Raw genomic sequence first — 20,807 nt, 5'->3', positions numbered from 1 at the left:
AGTCACGTGACAGTCCAGCTCACGTTGCACGCCATTCAGCCTATGCATTCAACTCATAGAATGTATGATTCAACCGGTCCAACGTTGCGAACTGTCACATGACCTTTTCCAAGATGGTGCCTGCCTGCATTGCCTGTATATGTGAACGGTACAGTCTTTCTAAACTATATCTTTTAAAATAACCTGTTGTGTACAAAGTTCACAATGCTTTGGTTTACATGTAGGGACACTTATTATGTTACCGTCGAAGTGTGGTGCTATTTTGAGCCTTGTTAGTGGTATAGAAATAGTGATTCTTTTGCATTTATTTGACTGGTTGTTTTTGCAGTGTTTTAATGACAAATCTCACAAGAGGGAAGCTGAAACCAGTTGTTACTGGCACTGGTTCTGACCCATTGGTATCAGAAGTGTGAAGGAAATAACGACACTTTGACAGCTCAAATATCTCATTAAAAAGCTACACCTGGAAGAGTTCATTGCTCACCTAAAGTGGAGAAAGCATGGCCAAAGATTTCTATTCAAAGAGCCTTGATGAGGCAAGCTGAAACTGTATTACAGGGAATACAATGAAGAGGGTCACCGTAGATGTACAGTATGTTTCAGGTAGCTCCTCCACATTGTGCCATGCCAAAATGCTCTTGACATGGCAGCGTCAGTTTTAGGGCGAGTCACAGTCAAGTCAGCAGTTGATCTCAAGACCCCAATCATATTTATGAGTTGTCAAAATACACTGTAAAAGAAAGTTATATTTCATTTGTTTATTTGTTGGAAACCAGGAAACACTCAAGTAAGAGTGATGCCAGGGCAGCATGGAGTCTGAAAATGTACACAAAACACTAAGTAGATATACAAGTCGTCTTTCAAATGGCAAACTATGGGGAATAAAAAGAGAGGAGAGAATAAACATATTCTACAGTATGACAGAGGCAGAAAAAAAGAGTAAAAATAGTGTAAGGGGAAAAACAGGCAAAATTGGGTGACAACAGGTGACCAAGAGATTGGTTATCCATGAGACATTCAAGTTGACCTGCAAACCAAAACAAGAGTGTTTTTTTTTTTTATTAAATCATGTCCACAAATGTTTTTTAGGCATTAAAAAAAACAATAAAAGTTAGAGCAGTATTTTTAAATACCGATTTGACTGTACTCGCAAGCTGGTTGTTTATAAATATGGTTGCAGAAAACGACTAGAAAAGCATGAGGGTCATGTGTGACAGTTCCCAGATAAAATGTTGTATTGTGCTTTTGGGTGCTAAAAGAAAAGAGCAACAGACTCCATTTCTATAGAATACATCTAATCTTTCTGTTTATTTTCAATTATTTGTTAATTTGTTTGTCTATGTCTTGATGTCTGTGTGTACAGTGCTGTGGGTTACACTCTGTGCATAAAAATGTGCTATATAAATAAAGACTTACTTACTTTACTACTACTTCCTACTTATTGTTAGCACACTACAAAAACTGCTTAACTAATAAAATCTAACCAAGTGGTATTAATAATCTATCAAAATCAAAAAAGTGTTTTTTTCTGCAGTATTTTTCTTACCTTAAAGAGTCCACAGGTACTCATGTTTTTTTGTGACCAGATGAAATAACTCACTTTGGCTTGGTCTCAGCGTCTGTGACCTGTCGGATAAAAATGGCATCCTCTGGGTGTGTGATATCACCCTGCTCATGCATATAAGATGAAGCAATTGCAAGGAGGCTTCCATCAATACTGAAAGCCAAAGATGCAATGCTGGTGGGATAGCGGTGGAACTGGCACAGACGCTTCTTGTTAAAGGGATCCCATATGTTCACAAAGCCATCAGAACCACCTGTCAATGGAAATAAAAGACTTAATAAAAAATCTGGCTGTACAAAAGGGTAAAAATCAAATGCTAATCAACATACGTTAGCAAGTAGGTAAAGCAAGGCAAGTTTATTTATATAGTACATTATATACACTGGGAAATTCAACACTTCAAAACATACAGTTTAAGTCATATAAACTCCCCACAACTTCAATATTTTACAACATAATGAATGGTACTTCGAAAAAGTTTTATTTTAGATAGATTTCTGCTGGGCTATACATCTTAGTGAATGTCTAATAACAGCTCTTAGCAGTCATTGTGAAGAGTGTATCTTGCATGCATATGGTTGATTTCGCCATTTTTATAGTTAGAACATAAGTGTTCCCATTTATATAATGTTTCTACTGCACAATGTTACTTCACTATATTTATACATGGGTTAGGTCACAGCCAGGGGGTCAGGATTTGGAGGGTTAGCTTCAGCCACTTAGCATGGCATTTGGCCGCCGACATTTTTGAAAACATGGCGTTACATGGTTGCAACCTCTAGCACCAGTTTTTACATGCTGATTGGTAGATGCAGTGTTTCCCATACATTGATTTATTTGTGGCGGCCCACCACAATATCAACATTGACCACCACACAATGATTTTCCTGGTTGTACTAAATTGTGCTTAAATCTGGTTAGAATCATAACCGCGCTGCACTAATTTGTTAAAAACTGTTGCATTCGAGTTAATTCTGCAAACCTACCACCACAAATAGAATTCAATTCTGTGGGACACACTGAGATGACAGCTCATGCACGAGTGTAGTGTTGGGCACGAGCGTTCTCGCGCGTCCATGTTGGTTAAGCATATTTCTGGAACTACCTACTTGGATACCTACCTACTTGGATTAAGCTACTGATACTTGACTTAATGCCTACATTGTTTAGGCTGTATTATACCAGACTTTGTAGTAAATAATATAAAAAAGTAAATGTTGTCATATACTATTATTTGTGGGTTGACAAGGTAACTGATTATGACAATACATTTATGCATAGCAATTACCTATATCCAATTATTAGCCTAGGCCTACTCATTTTTTGGTCTATAGCGAAAGGCACATATGAAGCACAGCTGAAGACGCACGGTCACGAGATGTAAGCAGCAACTCCTCTGCAGAATAAATGTCTTTAGGTTTTTTTTATTCAGTCATTCAAACATTACTGGGGTAAGGGTTGCTTTTTTCAGGCTATGTTTTTGATGGTAACCCATTATCAGTCAGTAGTAAAGTAATTAACTGTGTATAACTGTTTTGACGTTGACTATGGCACCACGGTGAAGTTGGTATAAATCCCATTAGGATCATCAAGTGCCCACATGGTCATTTGGGGGTCCAAATATGGGGTTCCAAAAGAGTCACCTCTGCCGGAGAGGGTTTTTGGACCCCCATAAAACCCCCACTAGTGGTACCATACCCTTCAAATTCATTTTGGCAAGAGCAAGGTTCCACACATAACAAATAATCCTGTTTAGAATAAATATAATCATTAGAGAATTCCGGTTTGATATTGACCTAAAGTGTGTTGAAACATGATACCGAGTGTGAACGTATGTCTCATAGCTCATCTCGGCTTGTCCCCTGCACTCAGAAATCTGGTGCTAGTTAGCCGATGCTACCAACAGTTTTTCAAGGGGGGTGCCTCGGGCATCGGCCTAGCCATGCAAATAAATCAATGTTTTACACCATTTACAAGGCTCAAAGTAGCTCCACACTTCATCGGTAGACTTCCGAGGGCCTTGACATTTAAAAAACACTAAGAACTTTGAAAAAGCACTGGTAGTTTATTTACAAGACGATTTATACAGACAGTACCTTCCGGAAATTTACCGTTGGTCGCCATCTTGAATTTAGTCACGATAAGTCGAGCGACGAGTACAAATGAACAGGTATGATAAGGGATACGATTCCAAAAATAATTCCGTGGAAATGCATGGATTCCAGTTGCTGCTACTGGAAGCAACTGGAATCCATGCATTTCCACGGAATTACTGCACAGTACAGTCATAGTAGAAGATAGAACTAATAGGAAAGTGTACCTGTGGCAAAGGTGTTGTGAATACTGTGAAAAGAGATAGCGTTGACAGGGTAGACCTGCTCAATGCCATTCTCCTTCAGACGGTGACATTTAAATGCATATTTCTTCTTCTGCACTTCCAGACTGGGATCCAGATACTCCACAGCCACCCTTCCCTCAATTGAGCTCAAAACATAACCCTGCAGATAGCATAAACCACATACAACTAAACAGTCAGTTATTATTGCCCATTCTAAAAAAAAAATGTTAGAATCTCACACACACACATGTATGTTGAAAAAAGAAAAGAAACAATGGCTCTATTTATATGCATATAATTCACTCATGACTGAATGAAACATAAAAGTAAAAGAAACACAGAAACTTACACTGCAAAAACTGCTTGTGTATTAATTATATATAAAACTGTTATTAAGCTTATATCAAGATCAAACAATGTTGATGGTATTGTTTTCAGTATAAAGAGACTTACCTAGCGCTTTCCTGTAAAACAATACCAAATAGATTGTTTGATCTTAATATAAGATTAATAACACTTGGTTAGATTTTATTTTTTTGCAGTGTACTGTATACATACAGTATTATACTGTGTTATCATTTGCATCATGTCTACATTAAATTTGGTTTAATTTACAAAAACAAGGAAATAACAAGGCAAACCTGTTTGTTTGGAAAAGCACGGATGCAACGAGTCTGATACTTCAGACTAGACTCTCTTCTCTGCTGGACATAACCCATGTTTCTGAGGTCCCATACAAGCACCCTCCTTCCAGCTGTTCCCACAATAAGTCGATCTCCAGCAACTGACAGAGTGTAAACCTTTGGAAGGGGAAATTAATGATAATGTTACCATAATACTTAAAATAATATAGACAAATACCTTCCCAGATCCCATATCTACTATATTTTCCATTTTTGGTATGCCTAGGAACATGATAAAATGCAAAAAGTGCAAGGACATTGCCAAAACCACAAAGGCACACAGAACATTTACTCTCTAAAGACACTATAAATTATATGTACCCCTCTGTTTCATGTGATGTCAGTCTTGATGTTGCTGGTGATGCGCAACGTGAGTGTTACGACCCTGCATTTTGAAAATAGTCACCTGTGGAATCTATTTCCTTTTGAAGAATTATTGCTATTTTTTTCCCTTTCTTTGTTTGGTAATTTTTCTATGAACCCCTCTGCTTGTGTTGTGTTCAAGACACATCATTACATTTATGGTCCATTCTCAACCACTGCCTCTGCTTCATTGGTCACACCCACTTTGATTGAAGGTAACTCCGCTCGGTACCGTGACAGTCAGACAGAAGATGGGCCGGTCTTTAGTTTCTGAATTCTGTCCCTCTCAAGTCACGTTAGGCTAAATGGTGTGATTAGCAACTAGAATTTAAAAAAATTGCCGCCACTGTTAAAAACAAATCTAGCGGAAACACTGTAAAGAATCACTTTATTATTGATAGGGTGGCGCCGGCGACAATAGGCTAGGTTAGTCAATCCAGTGCTTTTTAGAGATCAGTGAAATCAATGAACAGGCACAGCCAGAGGCTCATTCACAAAACATAAACGAACGCAATAGGAGGGGAAGGTGGTCATACTGGCACAAACCTATAACTAGGCTACAGGCAAAACATGGGAGACACGGGTATTTGTATTCTTTAACTTAAGCCTTGTGCACACAATACAATAACAAGACAGAATTTTTGGGTAGGCATTTAAATCTACCCAAGCCTGTTCCTGACACTTGTTAAAAATGCTGTGGTTGGACTAATTAGGCCTTGGAGCAATGGGACTTATGTTGTCAGAAAAATGAGAAATGCTGAGTGCAGGAAAAGTTGAGATTTAAAATAACGTTCACTGTGCTTTCTTTTACGTTTCTTCCTCAATAGCACTATTGCTTTAATTCTTCATTCAGAGCTGATGACAGTCAGTCAGCCTTTGCGTAAAGAAATAGGCCATAGCCTACATTTGAACATTTTGACAACTCTTAGCCTATATGATTACAATGAATTTTGATAAAAAAGATTGGGATAAGATTGATTTATTTACAGACTTATCTCCATTAAAACCTTTAATACATTTGGCTATACAACAAAGAAACTTTAAGCACATCTAAATAAATATACTATGTTAAATACATATATATTAGGGGTGTAAAGATTAACTGATACGTATCGGTATCCGTTTTTAACGTGTAAGATACGGCTACATCGATACGTGAAGCCCCGTATCGGAAAAAAACTGAAATGAACCGGTCGTTATATCGATTTACTTGTTATGAATCGGTGCACAACCTTTTCTGCTCGCTCAGACTCATTTACGTTCCAAGCAGCGCGTTCATCCCACTTCCGGTTTTGAAACTATACGTGGCACGGAATTGTGGGTAATGCAGTTCGTTTTTGGTTACATTCATTGCCCAAAGTTGTCAAATGACCTCATTACCCATACATCTATTGCAACTTAACCATGTGACAACTTGCACTCGGTCGGCTTTTGTTTTTCGAAATCCAGCGCGAAATTAAGCACTTATAGCTTTCCTAAACAGCAACGATAGTCTGTAGAGTAGCCTTACCTTTGATGAAAGGATTTCCTTAATGTTAAATAATAATTTGGCCCTTGCTGCTAAAACGATGCATAAATTATTGGCCAATGATTTTGTTCATATTCACTCAGACTTGTGGCATTTTAGGTTTCTGCATTAGGTCTACTGTTGGAACAAAATAAGTCCAGAGAGTTCATTGATTTGTAGGCCTATTTTATTCTTGTAGGGTAGGCTAGGCCTATATGAGAAAAGGCCAAGAGTGTCTTAAGCACTGATTTATTTTATTTCGGTATTGTCTTACCTCAACAAGGCTACAGCTCCATGAAAACAATCAGATATAACTCTATAAAGTCTATAAAAATGTATTTTTATGTTGTAATTGGCTGCTGTGCTTGACTGAAATGTAGACTATTCTTTTTTCATTTCAATACAGTATATGAAACAAACCTCAGTTTAGATAATTATATTCACACATTTTGTTGCCTAATTGACAACCATGACCATGATAATTGATAATATAAAATGAATGTGCACCTTGAGCAAATTATAAAAATTCTTTCAGAATGCTTTCCATTCTTGAACTGCATCGAATCGCATCGCATCGCATCGCATCGCATCGCATCGAATCGTACTGAATCGTTTTTTATAAACATGTATCTTTTCTTGTATCGAATCGTGCCCATGTATCTAGATGCGAATCGTATCGTCTTTTACATGAGAGATTCACACCCCTAATATATATCCATGTATTTATCAATATATATCAAAATATGAGTAAATATTCAATATTGGTCACTTTCTTATATTTTCTGCATATACTTAAATATAATCAGCATGGACTTTCATGCAAGATATCCAGTTAAGGTCTTTTGCCTTTTGCAGGGCAGTATAGTTCATACCCATATCAACTTAATGTTAATTTTCTTTTGACCAATATGTTTGTTCTGACTGAAAATTACACGGTCACATGCCAAAAGATTTTAAGGCAATGTGGTAGAAATATGGAATCAAAAAAGAAGTGTTTTCATCTTTTTTTTAAAAAATGTTTATGAAAAAACGGCATGCCCAAAAATCTATTATGGCGCCAAAGTAACGTGCCGATTTTATTAAGGTCAGTGAAGATATTAATCTGTTGGGGAATAGCTGTACCAAAAGCTCCGTTTTGGAGAAATTAAGCTGGAGGCGACGCGGTCATCCTGACGGAAATATCCTTAAAGGATAATTTAGTTAGTTTTAGATAGTTTTGAATCGCCTTAGACTGTTTCAGAGTGGCTGGCAATGGGCATGCACAAACATGTCCTTAAAACAACCCTTAACGTTCGTTTTCAAAACTGTGCAACTCACCGATCTATCTGCAGTCACACAGACAGGGAGGCTACAAGCGTTCTGTTCGCATTGCTGAGTTCATAGTTTGTCATTTGTGACCTCATACATGACTGTACTAAAGTATTAGGTACAGTTGGCACATCATTATGAATTATGATGTATTAAGCATGATCATGACTATTTATTTTTCTGCCAAAAATGTGGTCATTACTGCTCAAATTCTGATTTGAACATAACATTGGAGTTCTCTAAACACATGTCATTATTCACTACTTTAGTTGAGGGGCCACAGACTAGGGCTGCACAATTATGCCCAAAATGATAATCACAATTATTTTGATCAACATTGAGATCACGATTATTTATCACGATTATTAATTAATTTTAGTGACAAAAATATTTTTTCCCTAAACATATTGGACTTGCTATCTGGCTCATCCAAATTCTTCCCTTCACATTTACTCCCCTAAATTACTGCAAATATAGACTTGACTGCAACTTCCAAACAAATTTTTTGTGCATGCTACTTTGTTAGTATTTGGGGAAACGTTAACGGCCCACCGGGAATCCTCCCAACGCTCCCCATTAGCCAGTTAAGCTCTGCTTCTTGTTCCTGAGTTTAATCGCTTAGTCCAGAGGTTTCCAAACTTTTTGACTCAAGGACCACATTGGGTTTTGAAAATTGGCCGGCGGGCCACACACTAATAATAATAATAATAATAATAATAATAATAATAATAACATTTTGTATTATTTAAATGACAACTTAATTTCTTAAGAAATACTGTTAATTTGATGCTGTTTAAATCATTTATAAATGGTGCACTGTCACTTTAAGACTCTTTGCTATGGCTAGTGCTGTGCCTATGGCTGTGCCCTCTTACAGTTTATAATTGCCATCGCGCTCTCTTCCTCTCGTGCACTCAAATACATTCCCAAATTGAGTAGCAGTTAGATCTGCTGCTATGGAGATACTATCTATCTTGATGTAATAAGCTGTTTTGACATTGACATTATAAACGTAGTCTAAGAAGAGTGTAAAGCAGTTTGCAGTAGCCTAAAGTTGACCACAACGTCGTCTATCGCTGGAAAAAAATAGCGAGCAGCCTATGATAAACTAATAAATGCTCGGCGGGCCGGAAGTGCGTGGCGGGCCGCAGTTTGGACACCCCTGGTTTAGTCATTCGTTGATATGTAAACCACTGACGTGTAGGCTACATTTTCATTACTGTTCACTCGTTTTGCATAGGCTGTCTTGAAACGCATATGCATTGTAGGTTGCACATGTAGCTTATAAAATACATGAATAAATTAACGAATCCCGTCGTTAGCTCAACACTTATTATAGGCTATATTGGAGGAAGCAAACAAAGACTAAAAGTTAACGTGATAAAAAAGGCATGTGTGGTTTACGTCATGTGATGTGTTTCACGGTATGAGTTGAGAGCCCTGCTTTGCTTATGTTTTGGTTAACTTCACTTGCCTGAAATCCGAAATATTTTCGAACAACGGATGATCCGTTTCGGGGGACAAGCTCTTGGCCTTCTGCTGCGCCAAACATACCACACATTAGATTTTTGATCGTCGTTTTTTGTATAATCTAAATAGCCTACTAATAGTTAACATAATGCTATTAGTCCACAGTGCATCCAAACTGAGCAGTGCATCAGGCTGAGCAGTGCAGGGAGCAGCTGTCATTGAAAGGCTGCATGCAGGCACATGGTCAGACAAGTTTAAGGAGCGCTTGATTTGTTTTGTAGTGTAGGATTGCCAGGTTGGTTCTATGGATAGAGCACGCATTTTTAATATCGCTCGATCACTCAAATTTGATCGTGGGAAGCCAAAATCGTGATCGTGATTAAAATTCGATTAATTGTGCAGCCCTACCACAGACATGATGAATGCATGAGAAATTAACCTAAAATTCATGTAATCATGATGATCATGCTTAAGAAATCATAATGATATACCCATCACACCTAATGCTTTAGTTGATGTGTTGTTCATACATGAGGTTAGGGCTGGGCGATATGGCTGAAAACTGTATCACAATATAAGCATTTCATATCAGTTGATATCGATAATTATTGATTTTTAAAAAAAAAATCTTTTTCAGATAAGGACCAGAAGAAAAAAAAGTCCAATTTAAACACTTTTATTTTAAACTTAACCTTCCTCTGATTTTAATCACCTCAGTTATCAATCAAAGCAAACAGGGAAAAGAAATAGCAACACAATCTTTTCGGTCGCTTAGCAACGGGGACGCTGGCTGCAAGCCGCTCCGTCTGACCTGTTTTTATTCGGATTTTTTAATATTTTACTATTTTATTCCTGATTATTTTTCTTCAATTATTGTAGATTCGTTAATTTAGCTGTACAGTTATAGATAGCCTTTTTTATTTAAACGGTTTATCTTGTTTTTCCACACTTTTATTGCGTTTTATGAAGTCTGCCTCTAGTCCGAGTTCTACCTGCGCTGTTTTTTCGCCTGGTGTTCAGCTGTTTTTTCCCCCCCTGCCGATTGCCATCAGCAAGGCCTTCACTGCTATTGGACTTGCTGTCTGCTTGTGTGGTGGAAGCTGTGCTGGATTCGAGCTTGCTAGTGTCTCTCCTTTTCTATCCTGAATACGCTGGGTTCATATAGTTGGTTGGCTGTCCAGCTGCTGGTTTAGTCGGTTGACTGACCAGCCGGAGATTGGGGCTTCATGCTAGCTAGGTGATTAAATTGCACACTTTGGACTGGCTGATGCATCAAGCCGTGTCGGAGTTTGTGTTTTGGCTATGGGGGGCTTTCAGTACACACCCCTTGAACTTCGACAGTTCGCCTCCACCGACACCATCAACATCGAGGTGCTCCACCTTTGCCGGGCAGCGGGGATCCTCCGGCGGAAACGCTACTTGCACAGAGGCGCAGGTCGCTCTATCATCCGTGCGACAGACGAAAGCATCCCTCCATCATCTCCATGGGATTTCTTGCCTAATCAACTCGGTTTTCCAGAGCAGTCCGCTCCCGCAAACAACTCAGTGTCAGTGGAGAATCTACAGCGACCAACAACGCAGCGAGAATCTGTCTCTCACATCTTGGACAACTTTGATGGAGCTGCTGAGAATGTCACATCACCATGTCAGACTGCGCCTGAACCGCCGCAAGACCTTCATCCGAAGGTAAAAGTTCTCACAGCTGGTTCACCGCAGGAAGTTCTGCAGCATGCGCAAGACCCTCCTCCCGTCAAATTTGCGTTATTGAACGCCTAATCTATTTGTAACAAGACTTTCATTTTAAACGACCGCTTCACGTCTCATCACCTGGACTTTTTGTTTATAACGGAGTCTTGGCTCAGCGGTAACGACGTCATTCCACTTGGAGAACTCTGCCCTCCTCACTGCAGCTTCATGAATTCCCCTAGGGCAGGGGTGGGCAAACTGCGGCCCGCGGGCCAGATCCGGCCCGCCAAGCACTTTCATCCGGCCCGCCGAGCATTTCATTTAGTTATCAGGCTGCTCGCTATTTTTTTCCTGGGATAGAGACGACGTTAGCTTTACTGCAAACTGCTTTTCACTCTCCTTAGATAACGTTTACAATGTCAATGTCAAAACATCATGTTAAATAGTTTTACATGATGTTATCTCTAAGTTATCTCCTTTGCAGCAGATCTAACGTGAACATTATGCAATCCATTTAATTGGGAACGCGTCTGCACTCACGAGAGGGAGAGAGAGCCGCAGGTTCCAGCTGGCTTGTGATTGTTGATAATTGATATCTCCTTCTTATAAGAAAGTTTTAAAAGGAAATCATGAAGGCAACAGTAGTTCCCACTACTGACCATTTAAAAACTGTGAGAGGGCCCAGCCGTAGGTAGCACTAGCCATAGCGGAGCAGGCAGAAGATCAATGAGAAATAAACGTGAATTAAAGCGACTGTCTTAAAGCGACAGTGCACAATTTATACATTTGTTAAACAGCATAAAATTAGCAGTATTTTAAAAACAAATTAGCAGTATTTTAAAACAAATACTTTTCATACTAAATTATAGGCTATAAAAAAATGTATTTTTTTACGCGTGTGTCGTGGGGGGTTGTGCGGCCCGCCGGCCAATTTTCAAAACCCAATGTGGCCCTTGAGCCAAAAAGTTTGCCCACCCCTGCCCTAGGGCTACTGGTCATGGAGGTGGTCTGGTCACTGTTTATAATAACAACTTTAAATGTAGAATTGTACAAATTGATATGTTCTCCACTTTTCAGGTACAGCTTGTAAAGATAAATGCCACCCTCCTCTGTGCATTAGTTTACCGACCACCAAAAATTAAGCTTAATTGTAATTTCATTCAAGAATTTGCTGATCTACTATCTTTTATGGCCTCTCGCTCTGACAATTTCATGATTTTAGGGGATTTTAACATTCACATCTGTTGCCCATCAAAACCTTTGGTTAAGGACTTTTTATGCCTTGTGGACTCTTTCAATCTTGTGCAATCTGTTACATCAGAAAGGCCACACATTAGACCTAGTATTGTCTTATGGTTTCAATGTTTCCAACTTAGAAATTATGGATGTTGGGGTCTCTGATCATTTTTTGATTTTATTTGAATCTATTTTGTTTTGTATCCCTGTATCTCCCCCTAAGTCCTATTCCTTTGCCCGTTCTATTAATTCCACCACAGCCACAACATTCTCTAATACTTTCATCCTCTCTCACTCACCTACTATCTCTGTTGCTATTTCCACCTGCTCTGACATTGAAGAATTAGTCACTCTCTTTAATGCACACTGTCTTGAGACCTTAGACTGTGTTGCCCTACTAAAACAAAAGCGTGTCAAAACTATCACCACTCCATGGTTAAATGCCACGACCCGTTCTGTCAGAAAATCTTGCAGGAAAGCAGAGCGCAAATGGAAAAAAGAGAAGCTTCAGGTCTTCTATGACCTTTTCAGAGATTATTCTCTAAAGACCTACCAAAACTCTGTTAAGGCAGCAAAGGTTGAGTATTATGCTCAGCTTATCAACAAAAATGCTCATAGGCCTAAAGTTTTATTTAATACCATTAACTCTATTATAAATCCTGCCTCTGCGTCATCTACTCTTGCCCCTTCAACAGAAATCTGTGAGAAGTTTCTCAACTTCATCAATAAAATTGACAAAATAAAATCTCAAATCTCACCTCCAGATTCGGATCCCTCAGTGATAGAACTTTCACCTAGCTGCCTCCAACAGTTTCAGGCTATATCTTCCTCCCAGCTTTCTGAGGTGGTCTCCCATATGAAATCTACATCCTGCCACTTACATGTTTTACCTGCACGCCTTTTTAAAGAAGTTTTTACCATCATCTGCCCTCTTGTATTGGCCATAATTAATCACTCACTAACCAATGGAGTGGTCCCCTCAGGTTTTAAACGTGCAATTGTGCAACCTTTACTTAAACAAACCTAACCTTGAGCCCAGTGACCTGAAGAATTATAGGCCTATTTCTAAATTACCTTTTCTGTCAAAGATACTAGAAAAGGTTGTCCTCTCTCAGGTTTCTTCTTATCTGAGTGAGTTCAATATATGTGATAAATTCCAATCAGGTTTTAGATCTCTGCACAGCACTGAATCGGCCTTGCTTAAAGTCCAAAACGACATTCTCTTAGCAGTTGATTCTGGATCTTGTGCCCTCTTGGTGCTTCTTGATCCGAGTGCAGCATTTGACACCATTGACCATAACATCCTATTAAAACGCTTGGAGGATGAAGTTGGTCTCCAGGGTTCTGTTTTGCAATGGTTCTCTTCTTATCTTAGTGATAGATCATTTTCAGTTAGTTTAGGCAAATTCTCCTCTTCCTCTGCCCTTATAAAATGTGGTGTTCCTCAGGGTTCCATTTTGGGCCCTCTTTTATTCTCTCTTTATATGCTACCCCTTGGCTCAATTTTTAAAAAGTATAACATTCAGTATCACTGCTATGCAGATGACACTCAGTTTTACCTGCCTGTTAACACTAATGGCATTTGTTCTTTGGAGAATATTTTTAACTGTCTCAGTGACATCAAATGCTGGATGGCAAGAAATTTTCTTCAACTGAACGAAAGTAAAACTGATATAATTATTTTTGGCCCTCCAAGCGATGTTTCTATCTTGAAAAATGCACTAGGACCTCTCTCTGCAAACTGCCACAGTGAAGTAAAGAATCTTGGGGTTTTCTTTGACTCCTCTTTAAATTTTCATAAGCAAGTAAATAGTGTGGTCAAAGGCAGCTTTTTCCAGTTAAGAACCATTGCAAAACTGAAGCCCTTTTTGTCCTTCTCCGATCTTGAAACTCTTATACATGCTTTCATAACATCTAGACTAGATTATTGTAATTCCTTATATGCAGGCCTGACCCACTCCACTCTCAACAGACTTCAGCTAGTTCAAAATGCAGCAGCTAGATTATTAAGTGGCTCTAAGAAACGTGAGCATATAACTCCTGTGTTGGCTGTTACCTGTGGAGCACAGAGTTAAGTTTAAAATTTTACTTTTTGTCTTCAAAGCCCTCAGTGGTTTGGCACCTAGTTACATAGGTGACCTACTAATTCCTTACAGCACTCCAAGATCACTTAGGTCTTCATCTCAGAATCTTCTCTATATCCCCAAAACACGCCTTAAAACTAAGGGTGATAGAGCCTTCCCTGTTGTTGCCCCCCAACTCTGGAATAGTCTACCTGTACATATTAAGTCCTCTCCAACCATTGACTGCTTTAAGTCTAACTTAAAGACTTTCATTTTCTCCCAAGCTTTTAATCTACCTTAATACCCCCCCCCCCCCCACACACACACACTCTTTATTCTTTATTTTATTTTTGACCAATTAGTTTATTATTTCAATTATTTATTTATTTTCCCCCCATGTTATGTGATTATTGTTGTTGTACCATTGTCATTGTTTTATGTTTGTTTGTAAGCACTTTGGTTCAACTCAGTTGTTTTTAAATGTGCTATAGAAATAAAGTTGACTTGACTTGACAATCATGAAAAACACTCAAATAAATAAGACTGAATGAAAAGCAGCACTGGTTAAAGCCTGGAAATATTGTAAACAAAGTAGCTTGATTTGCTAGTTTATCATAGTCTACTGGTCAGGCTGTTCAATTTACCCACGTGTGTAAGTTTCAAATGAATACTTTTTCTCCTTGGAATAGGCCCGTTTGAGTCTTGGAAAATACTTTTCCATTTACATCGGGATTGAGATGATTAGAATTTAGCAGTCAATTTGAATGCAACAGTTTTGAACAAATTCGTGCAGCGTGCTAATGCTAACCAGATTTAATAGCAATATAGCCAGTCGTCTTGCACGATTGTGAATGTTTGGATGTGCATGCTGAGGAGGGGTGCGCCTGTTGAGACGGGGAGAGAGAGAGAGAGAGAGAGAGTGCACAGGGCAAGGACTCGAGTCTGTTCTATCGCCTACTCTGATAGAGTTGCACATACTAGCTACAATGCAAGATATATTTAGCCTGTTTATTTATGGACAACGTAAGGCGGGAGGTGTGTGCTGCTTTTAATTATCGAATGTTCTATCGAATGTATTTTTCATTGATATCGATTACATGTCTATTGCGATATATATCTCTATCGTTTTATCGCCCAGCCCTACATGAGGTCATCATGAATGAGAGTATATTAATTCATGTCAATCCCTGATGATTCATAGGATATTAAGGAATGAGGTAATGCATAAAATCATGAATTAATTCATGATAATTCATGTACCTTTACCATAAAGTGTTACCCATATTTCTTCATAACCTTTTTGTTAGTAAAATGATTGAATGTCCTGTGAATTAATAGCTAGATGAATAACTTTATAACTAGTGCAAGTTCAAGTTACTTTATTTGTACCCATAGGTAGATTTTTGTTTGCAGTATAGAGTGCTTCAAGAGAATTTGGCAGAACAGGAGCACAGAGGATGCCATCTTTACGGCAATTCCCTCCGCCCTGTCCCTCCTAGACAATAGCAACACCTATGTAAGAATGCTGTTCATTGACTTCAGTTCAGCATTCAACACCATTATCCCCTCCAAATTGATCACCAAACTCAGTGAAATGGGCATCAATACCTCCCTCTGAAACTAGATTCTGGACTTCCTAACCAACAGACCGCAGTCTGTTAGATTAGATAACCTCACCCACTCAACCTTCACCCTGAACACCGGCGTGTGCTGAGCCCTCCTTTACTCCCTCTTCACCTACAACTGCATATCTGTACATGGCTCTAACACCATTGTCAAGTTTGCAGACAACACTACGGTGATTGCTCTCATCAGCAACAATAATGAGACAGCCTGCAGGGAGGAGGTCCAGCACCTAACATCGCGGAGCACCGACAACAACCTGGCTCTCAACACCAAGAGGACCAAAGACCTCATTGTGGACTTCAGGAAGTCAAAAGCTAGCACACAAAGCCTCATCCTCATCAACAGGACTGAGGTGGAGCATGTCACCAGTTCATGTTTCTGGGTGTCCACATCTCTGTGGACCTCTCTTGGACCCTCAACACCTCTACCTTGATCAAGACGGCTCACCAGCAGCTCTTCTTTCTGAGGAAATTAAAGAACACAACCTCTCTCCTCAGATCCTGGTGAACTTCTAAACCTCTACCGCTGCACCATTGAGAGCATCCTCACCAACTGTGTCACAGTATGGTATGGCAACTGCTCTGCCTCCGACCGGAAAGCACGGCAGAGGATGGTGAAAACTGCTCAACGCATCACTGGTTCCTCACACCCCTCCATCAACGCCCACCCCCCACCTCCCCGGTGCCTCCTTGCCTGGGCCTGTTGAGGTGTCCATGTCAATGGCAACCTTCACAGGGACAACAAGGAGGCGAACATTTTGCCCCCATCCCACCCATAGTATTCTATTTATATTTATAAATGTACATACTGTAATTACACTTAAACATAGCGATATTCTATATATACTGTACATACACTTGTTTACCAATGAAGCCAGGCCAGGCTCTTTGCCAAAGAGGACCGTAAACATAGTCAAGAGTATGGTTCACGAGGTGATAATAAGGCTAATTAGCATAATAATATATTTTTTTGCATTTTTATATTTTTTATAGCCTTTACTTTTTATTTATTGCCCACAGGAGATTTCTGAGATGCACAGGTGTGAGCAATATTAATTTATTTACATGGTATAATGATGCCCGTCTGAAGAAAGTGCCCAAAATCGCCATTTTGGCAGCCATTGTGTTTATGCCAATTAGATGGTCAAAAACTCAAAATTCTGCTTGGGAACAGGGCTAGTTGGATACAGCACATGTTAATTATGATAAAAAGTCCTGTTCCCAACAAGCCCCATACTGAGCCATGCATATTTAGGTCATAATTCATATGCAACAACTTATTTAAGAACTATGAATAAGGGGTAATTAGGAGCTTACATAGGGGAAATTCTTAATTAAGGGTCTAGTAAGGGTAGTCCTTGCAGTAAGGGTAGTCCTTGCAGAATAAGGTATTAATTAGTGACTTATAATGACTAACAAATGGCTAGTATGTTCAACATCCAGTATTTACGTTAAGTTATGCAATTCTAGTGATATCATAACATGTCAATTAGATGAGTAAATTTCCTCCCATCACAATCTGTTAGTCATGCTCAACATTTATTTTATTTTCAATAGGCCTTTATCTCTGACCACTGTCAAAAAGGGTTTATATTAATGATGATCTTATGTAGCTAATGTTAAGTGTTGAATTGGGCTAGCACAACAAGATCAAGATCATTCATACCTTTTCAGGTTGGGTAAAGGTTCCAGCATTGCATGGGGTCCTTGGGTCCCACAGTCGAACTGACCTGTCCCAACTGCCTGTTACCATGACATTGACCTCTGGGCAGTACTCTACACAGCGAATTGGTGCATCATGTGTTCCAACAATAGTATCTACAGAGAAAACATAAATACATGTTATATATACCAGTGTTTCTCAAACATTTTCAGACCAAGGACCACTTAACCAATTAAAATAAAATACACAACCACCTAGCTAAAAAAACAACAACATACCTACTTCAACAGTATATTACACAGTAGGCCTACTCACTGAACCACCTTGCTTATTGTGTCAGAGGATTCATATGATTTAAACTGGCATAGTTTACATAGGCAGTGTTGTAGAACTGTTTGGATTCACAAGTTGGTTCAATATTGCAAACAACTCATCTATATTATATTTTACCATGTCTGCTCGCGGACCACTTGGGATAGCTTGCGGACCACACTTTGAGAAACACTGATGTATACTGTATGTATGATATATATGGGTAATTCTATAATTCAGGGTACAGTTCAAGTGTAGAGAGAAACCAAAAAAATATAATGCATTTTTATCATTAAACTTTTTTATAGTCATAGAACACACTTCAAAGTTAACATGACAAGTATTTGCTGAGCTTAAACCTATAAGACTTCAAGTATTTATTTGAAAAAAATGATGTAATAACAGAAAAATCTGTCAACTCTGTTAGAGACAAACTCAGTAAATTATATATATTTAGCAAATGTGATACATTTTTAAATTATGCCTTCCCTAAGATAACTTTTGTCTCCACAGTTACTGTAGCAACTTTTAAAAAAAAAAACACATTCCACTGGCAAGTTTCCAATGCCATGCCACACCATGCCAATCTCTAGGTATGGTGAAGGGTATGTGGTGATGTAGGGATATTTTAATTCCAAAGGCCAAGGGAACTTTATCAGGATGCAACTTTACGATACATTCTTCATTCACTAAAATTGGTGTTCGGGTTAGATTTTTAATCATTTTTTTAATTAAGGCATTAAGATCAATTTCTAACAGATTATTTTATATTCCTCTTTTTAGTCAACTTTAGCATGGGTTCAAATACTTATTCTCCCCACTGTATATATGAACATACCCAGGCTTTCTTTGGATAACCTGGATCATAGGTTATCCAAAGAAAGCCTGGGTATGTTCATGTATCGTAGTATACCCCACTGGTCCTAACTGCTAAGTTGGTCTTTGTTAAGACCAGTCTTTAGAATAGAATTTACGTCGGTTGCACCAACTGAAATTATGCCTAGGCTTAACTACGTCCAGTCTTAACACAGCACACCATTTTAACACAGTTTGGGAGGGACAGAAATACCTAATCAGAGCAAGCAGGGCCCGTCTTCTGTCTAACTCACCAAGGTGACGTGAACATTATAGCACTATAGCTTTTGGTTAACAGAGAATAATGCAGATTATCTTCCTCACTCATTTCTTTGTGCAACAGCCCACATTCTGCATTCACTCCAGCGAGACGAGTGAAAAACATGTTTTTAAAGCGGTCATCACCAAAGGCTATTTGCTACGATAATTATCGCAAACGCTAATTGCCAACCATTTCGTTCGGAAATTCTAAAACAACGATGTTTTTTTAACCTTAACCTTAACTCAATATCCATAGGTGTGTAGATTTTAACAAAATCTAGTTTGGTTCTTATCAGGGCTTTTACTGCCTGAAACATCCGATTTTGTTTACCACGCTCGGAATTTAGTGCTGGGCTTGCGGGTGCCTATTCCCAACCTGTCACACGGCAGATCAACGGTTAGCCCAAGAATTCTCGTCGGCAAATCAAAATTCCACTTGAGCTCCAAGCGGATTTGTACACGCAGCCTTACAACACTGTTTGCAGCTCTTCGAGTCACGGTAAAATGTAATTTAAAATAATATAATATAGTGACACATACACGTAAGAGGTTGGACATGCGTGACGGTTGGTAATATGTGACGTTCCTATATCTCAGTTAGGCTTACAAACATGTCATCATGAATTCCATTTTTTTGTGCAGTGGATTAGGCTATATCACTATGCTGTTTCATAGACAGTTACATAAACTTAATTTGTTGTTTTAAATATCGCTCAGTACAAATAATTCATGTCCATATTTTATGGAAGAAAAGCAAGTATATAGACGGACATGGACAAAACATTGTAATATGAAGAGCGTACCTTGATCTGTATTTAAATCGTGCATTTTCAGTTGTGCATCCAAGCCCCCACTCCAGGCATGTGTGGGGTCCTATATTTGGATCAAAAACATTCAGTTTTAGATGCATTGCTTTTAGAAGACAGTAAATTATTCACAATGATTTATAATTTGTTCACTATAAAACGATCAAACCACTTACATAAAAGGCACAATCCAACACTGGGGCAAGATGCTGATACTTCATTCTCATAGAATTGCTCCCAACATCATACAGACGTACAGTAGAGTCCCACGAAGAGACCAGTAAAAACTGTGCCGTACTAGGACTGAATTTCACAGCTGAAATACTGTCTTCAGGACCTTGGTTGAGTTTAAATTCATTTGACCCAGTCATCTATGGCAGAGATAAACATTTGTAGGTTAAAAATAAATACATAATGCTTTATCAACAATCTATTATCAACAATCTATTATCAACAAGTTATTTCCTCAAGGTTTTAGAAGTATTTACACAAGCCTTTGTCTTTATCTGGTATAGAGAATATTAAATATCTTCTTCACATCACTTTAAAGGAGGCTACTCGCTGAGCAGAGCAATACGTTTTTTAAAAATAAAATCAGCCAGCATGTGGCTACAGCAGGATTTTTTCATAACATACTATTTCGTCAGCTGCTTCAGATTTGCTCTCTCTTCGCATGAACCCCCACCAATGAAATAAGCAATTAAAGTGTCACATGACCTTAACCATGTTCAATTGATTGTTTTTTACAAAAATGCTTCGTACAAAAATATAAACTGTGTAAACTAACATCAATAAAATTATAATTATAAAAAAAGTTAATGACCAAGCATACACCAATGACAATTATCCCAACTGTACAAAAAGCATAGCTTCACAACTTGCATAGTTATCATCATTCACATCACAAGTTGACATTACATCGCATACTGGGCGCCATCTTAACGATCTGAAACGCAAGTATCAAACGCAAAGCGCAAGTAGCTTTGTGGGCGGATCTTGGGCGCTGTTGCTATTTTACCGGCGGGATAAATGACTTTTTCGCCCGACGCAAATCTAAAATGGGGTGG

General features: G+C 38.7%; 1 protein-coding gene across 2 annotated transcripts in view; it reads right to left on the bottom strand.

Moving 5' to 3' along the window:
• Positions 1-743: 743 nt before the first annotated feature.
• Positions 744-20,807, bottom strand: part of LOC143113491 (mitotic checkpoint protein BUB3) — a 46,699-nt gene continuing 26,635 nt past the window's right edge. Inside the window, exons 2-8 of one of the 2 annotated variants that reach the window (XM_076275443.1) lie at positions 19,917-20,111; positions 19,738-19,807; positions 17,510-17,661; positions 4,544-4,702; positions 3,885-4,062; positions 1,547-1,817; positions 744-1,027 (exon numbers count right to left, since the gene is read on the bottom strand). In XM_076275443.1, coding sequence (XP_076131558.1) covers positions 1,597-1,817; positions 3,885-4,062; positions 4,544-4,702; positions 17,510-17,661; positions 19,738-19,807; positions 19,917-20,111 — 975 coding nt within the window. In that variant the 3' untranslated portion in view covers positions 744-1,027; positions 1,547-1,596. The remainder of the gene's footprint in view (positions 1,028-1,546; positions 1,818-3,884; positions 4,063-4,543; positions 4,703-17,509; positions 17,662-19,737; positions 19,808-19,916; positions 20,112-20,807) is intronic. The other variant, XM_076275442.1, reaches the window with a different exon arrangement.

The sequence above is a fragment of the Alosa pseudoharengus genome, unplaced genomic scaffold (genome assembly GCF_046254945.1).
Source record: "Alosa pseudoharengus isolate Yale_2024_CS ecotype anadromous, Long Island Sound unplaced genomic scaffold, YU_APseudo_1.1 YU_APseudo_1.1_scf_86, whole genome shotgun sequence".
NCBI classification, from domain to species: Eukaryota; Metazoa; Chordata; class Actinopteri; order Clupeiformes; family Clupeidae; genus Alosa; species Alosa pseudoharengus.
This window is presented reverse-complemented; position numbering and strand designations above follow the sequence as displayed.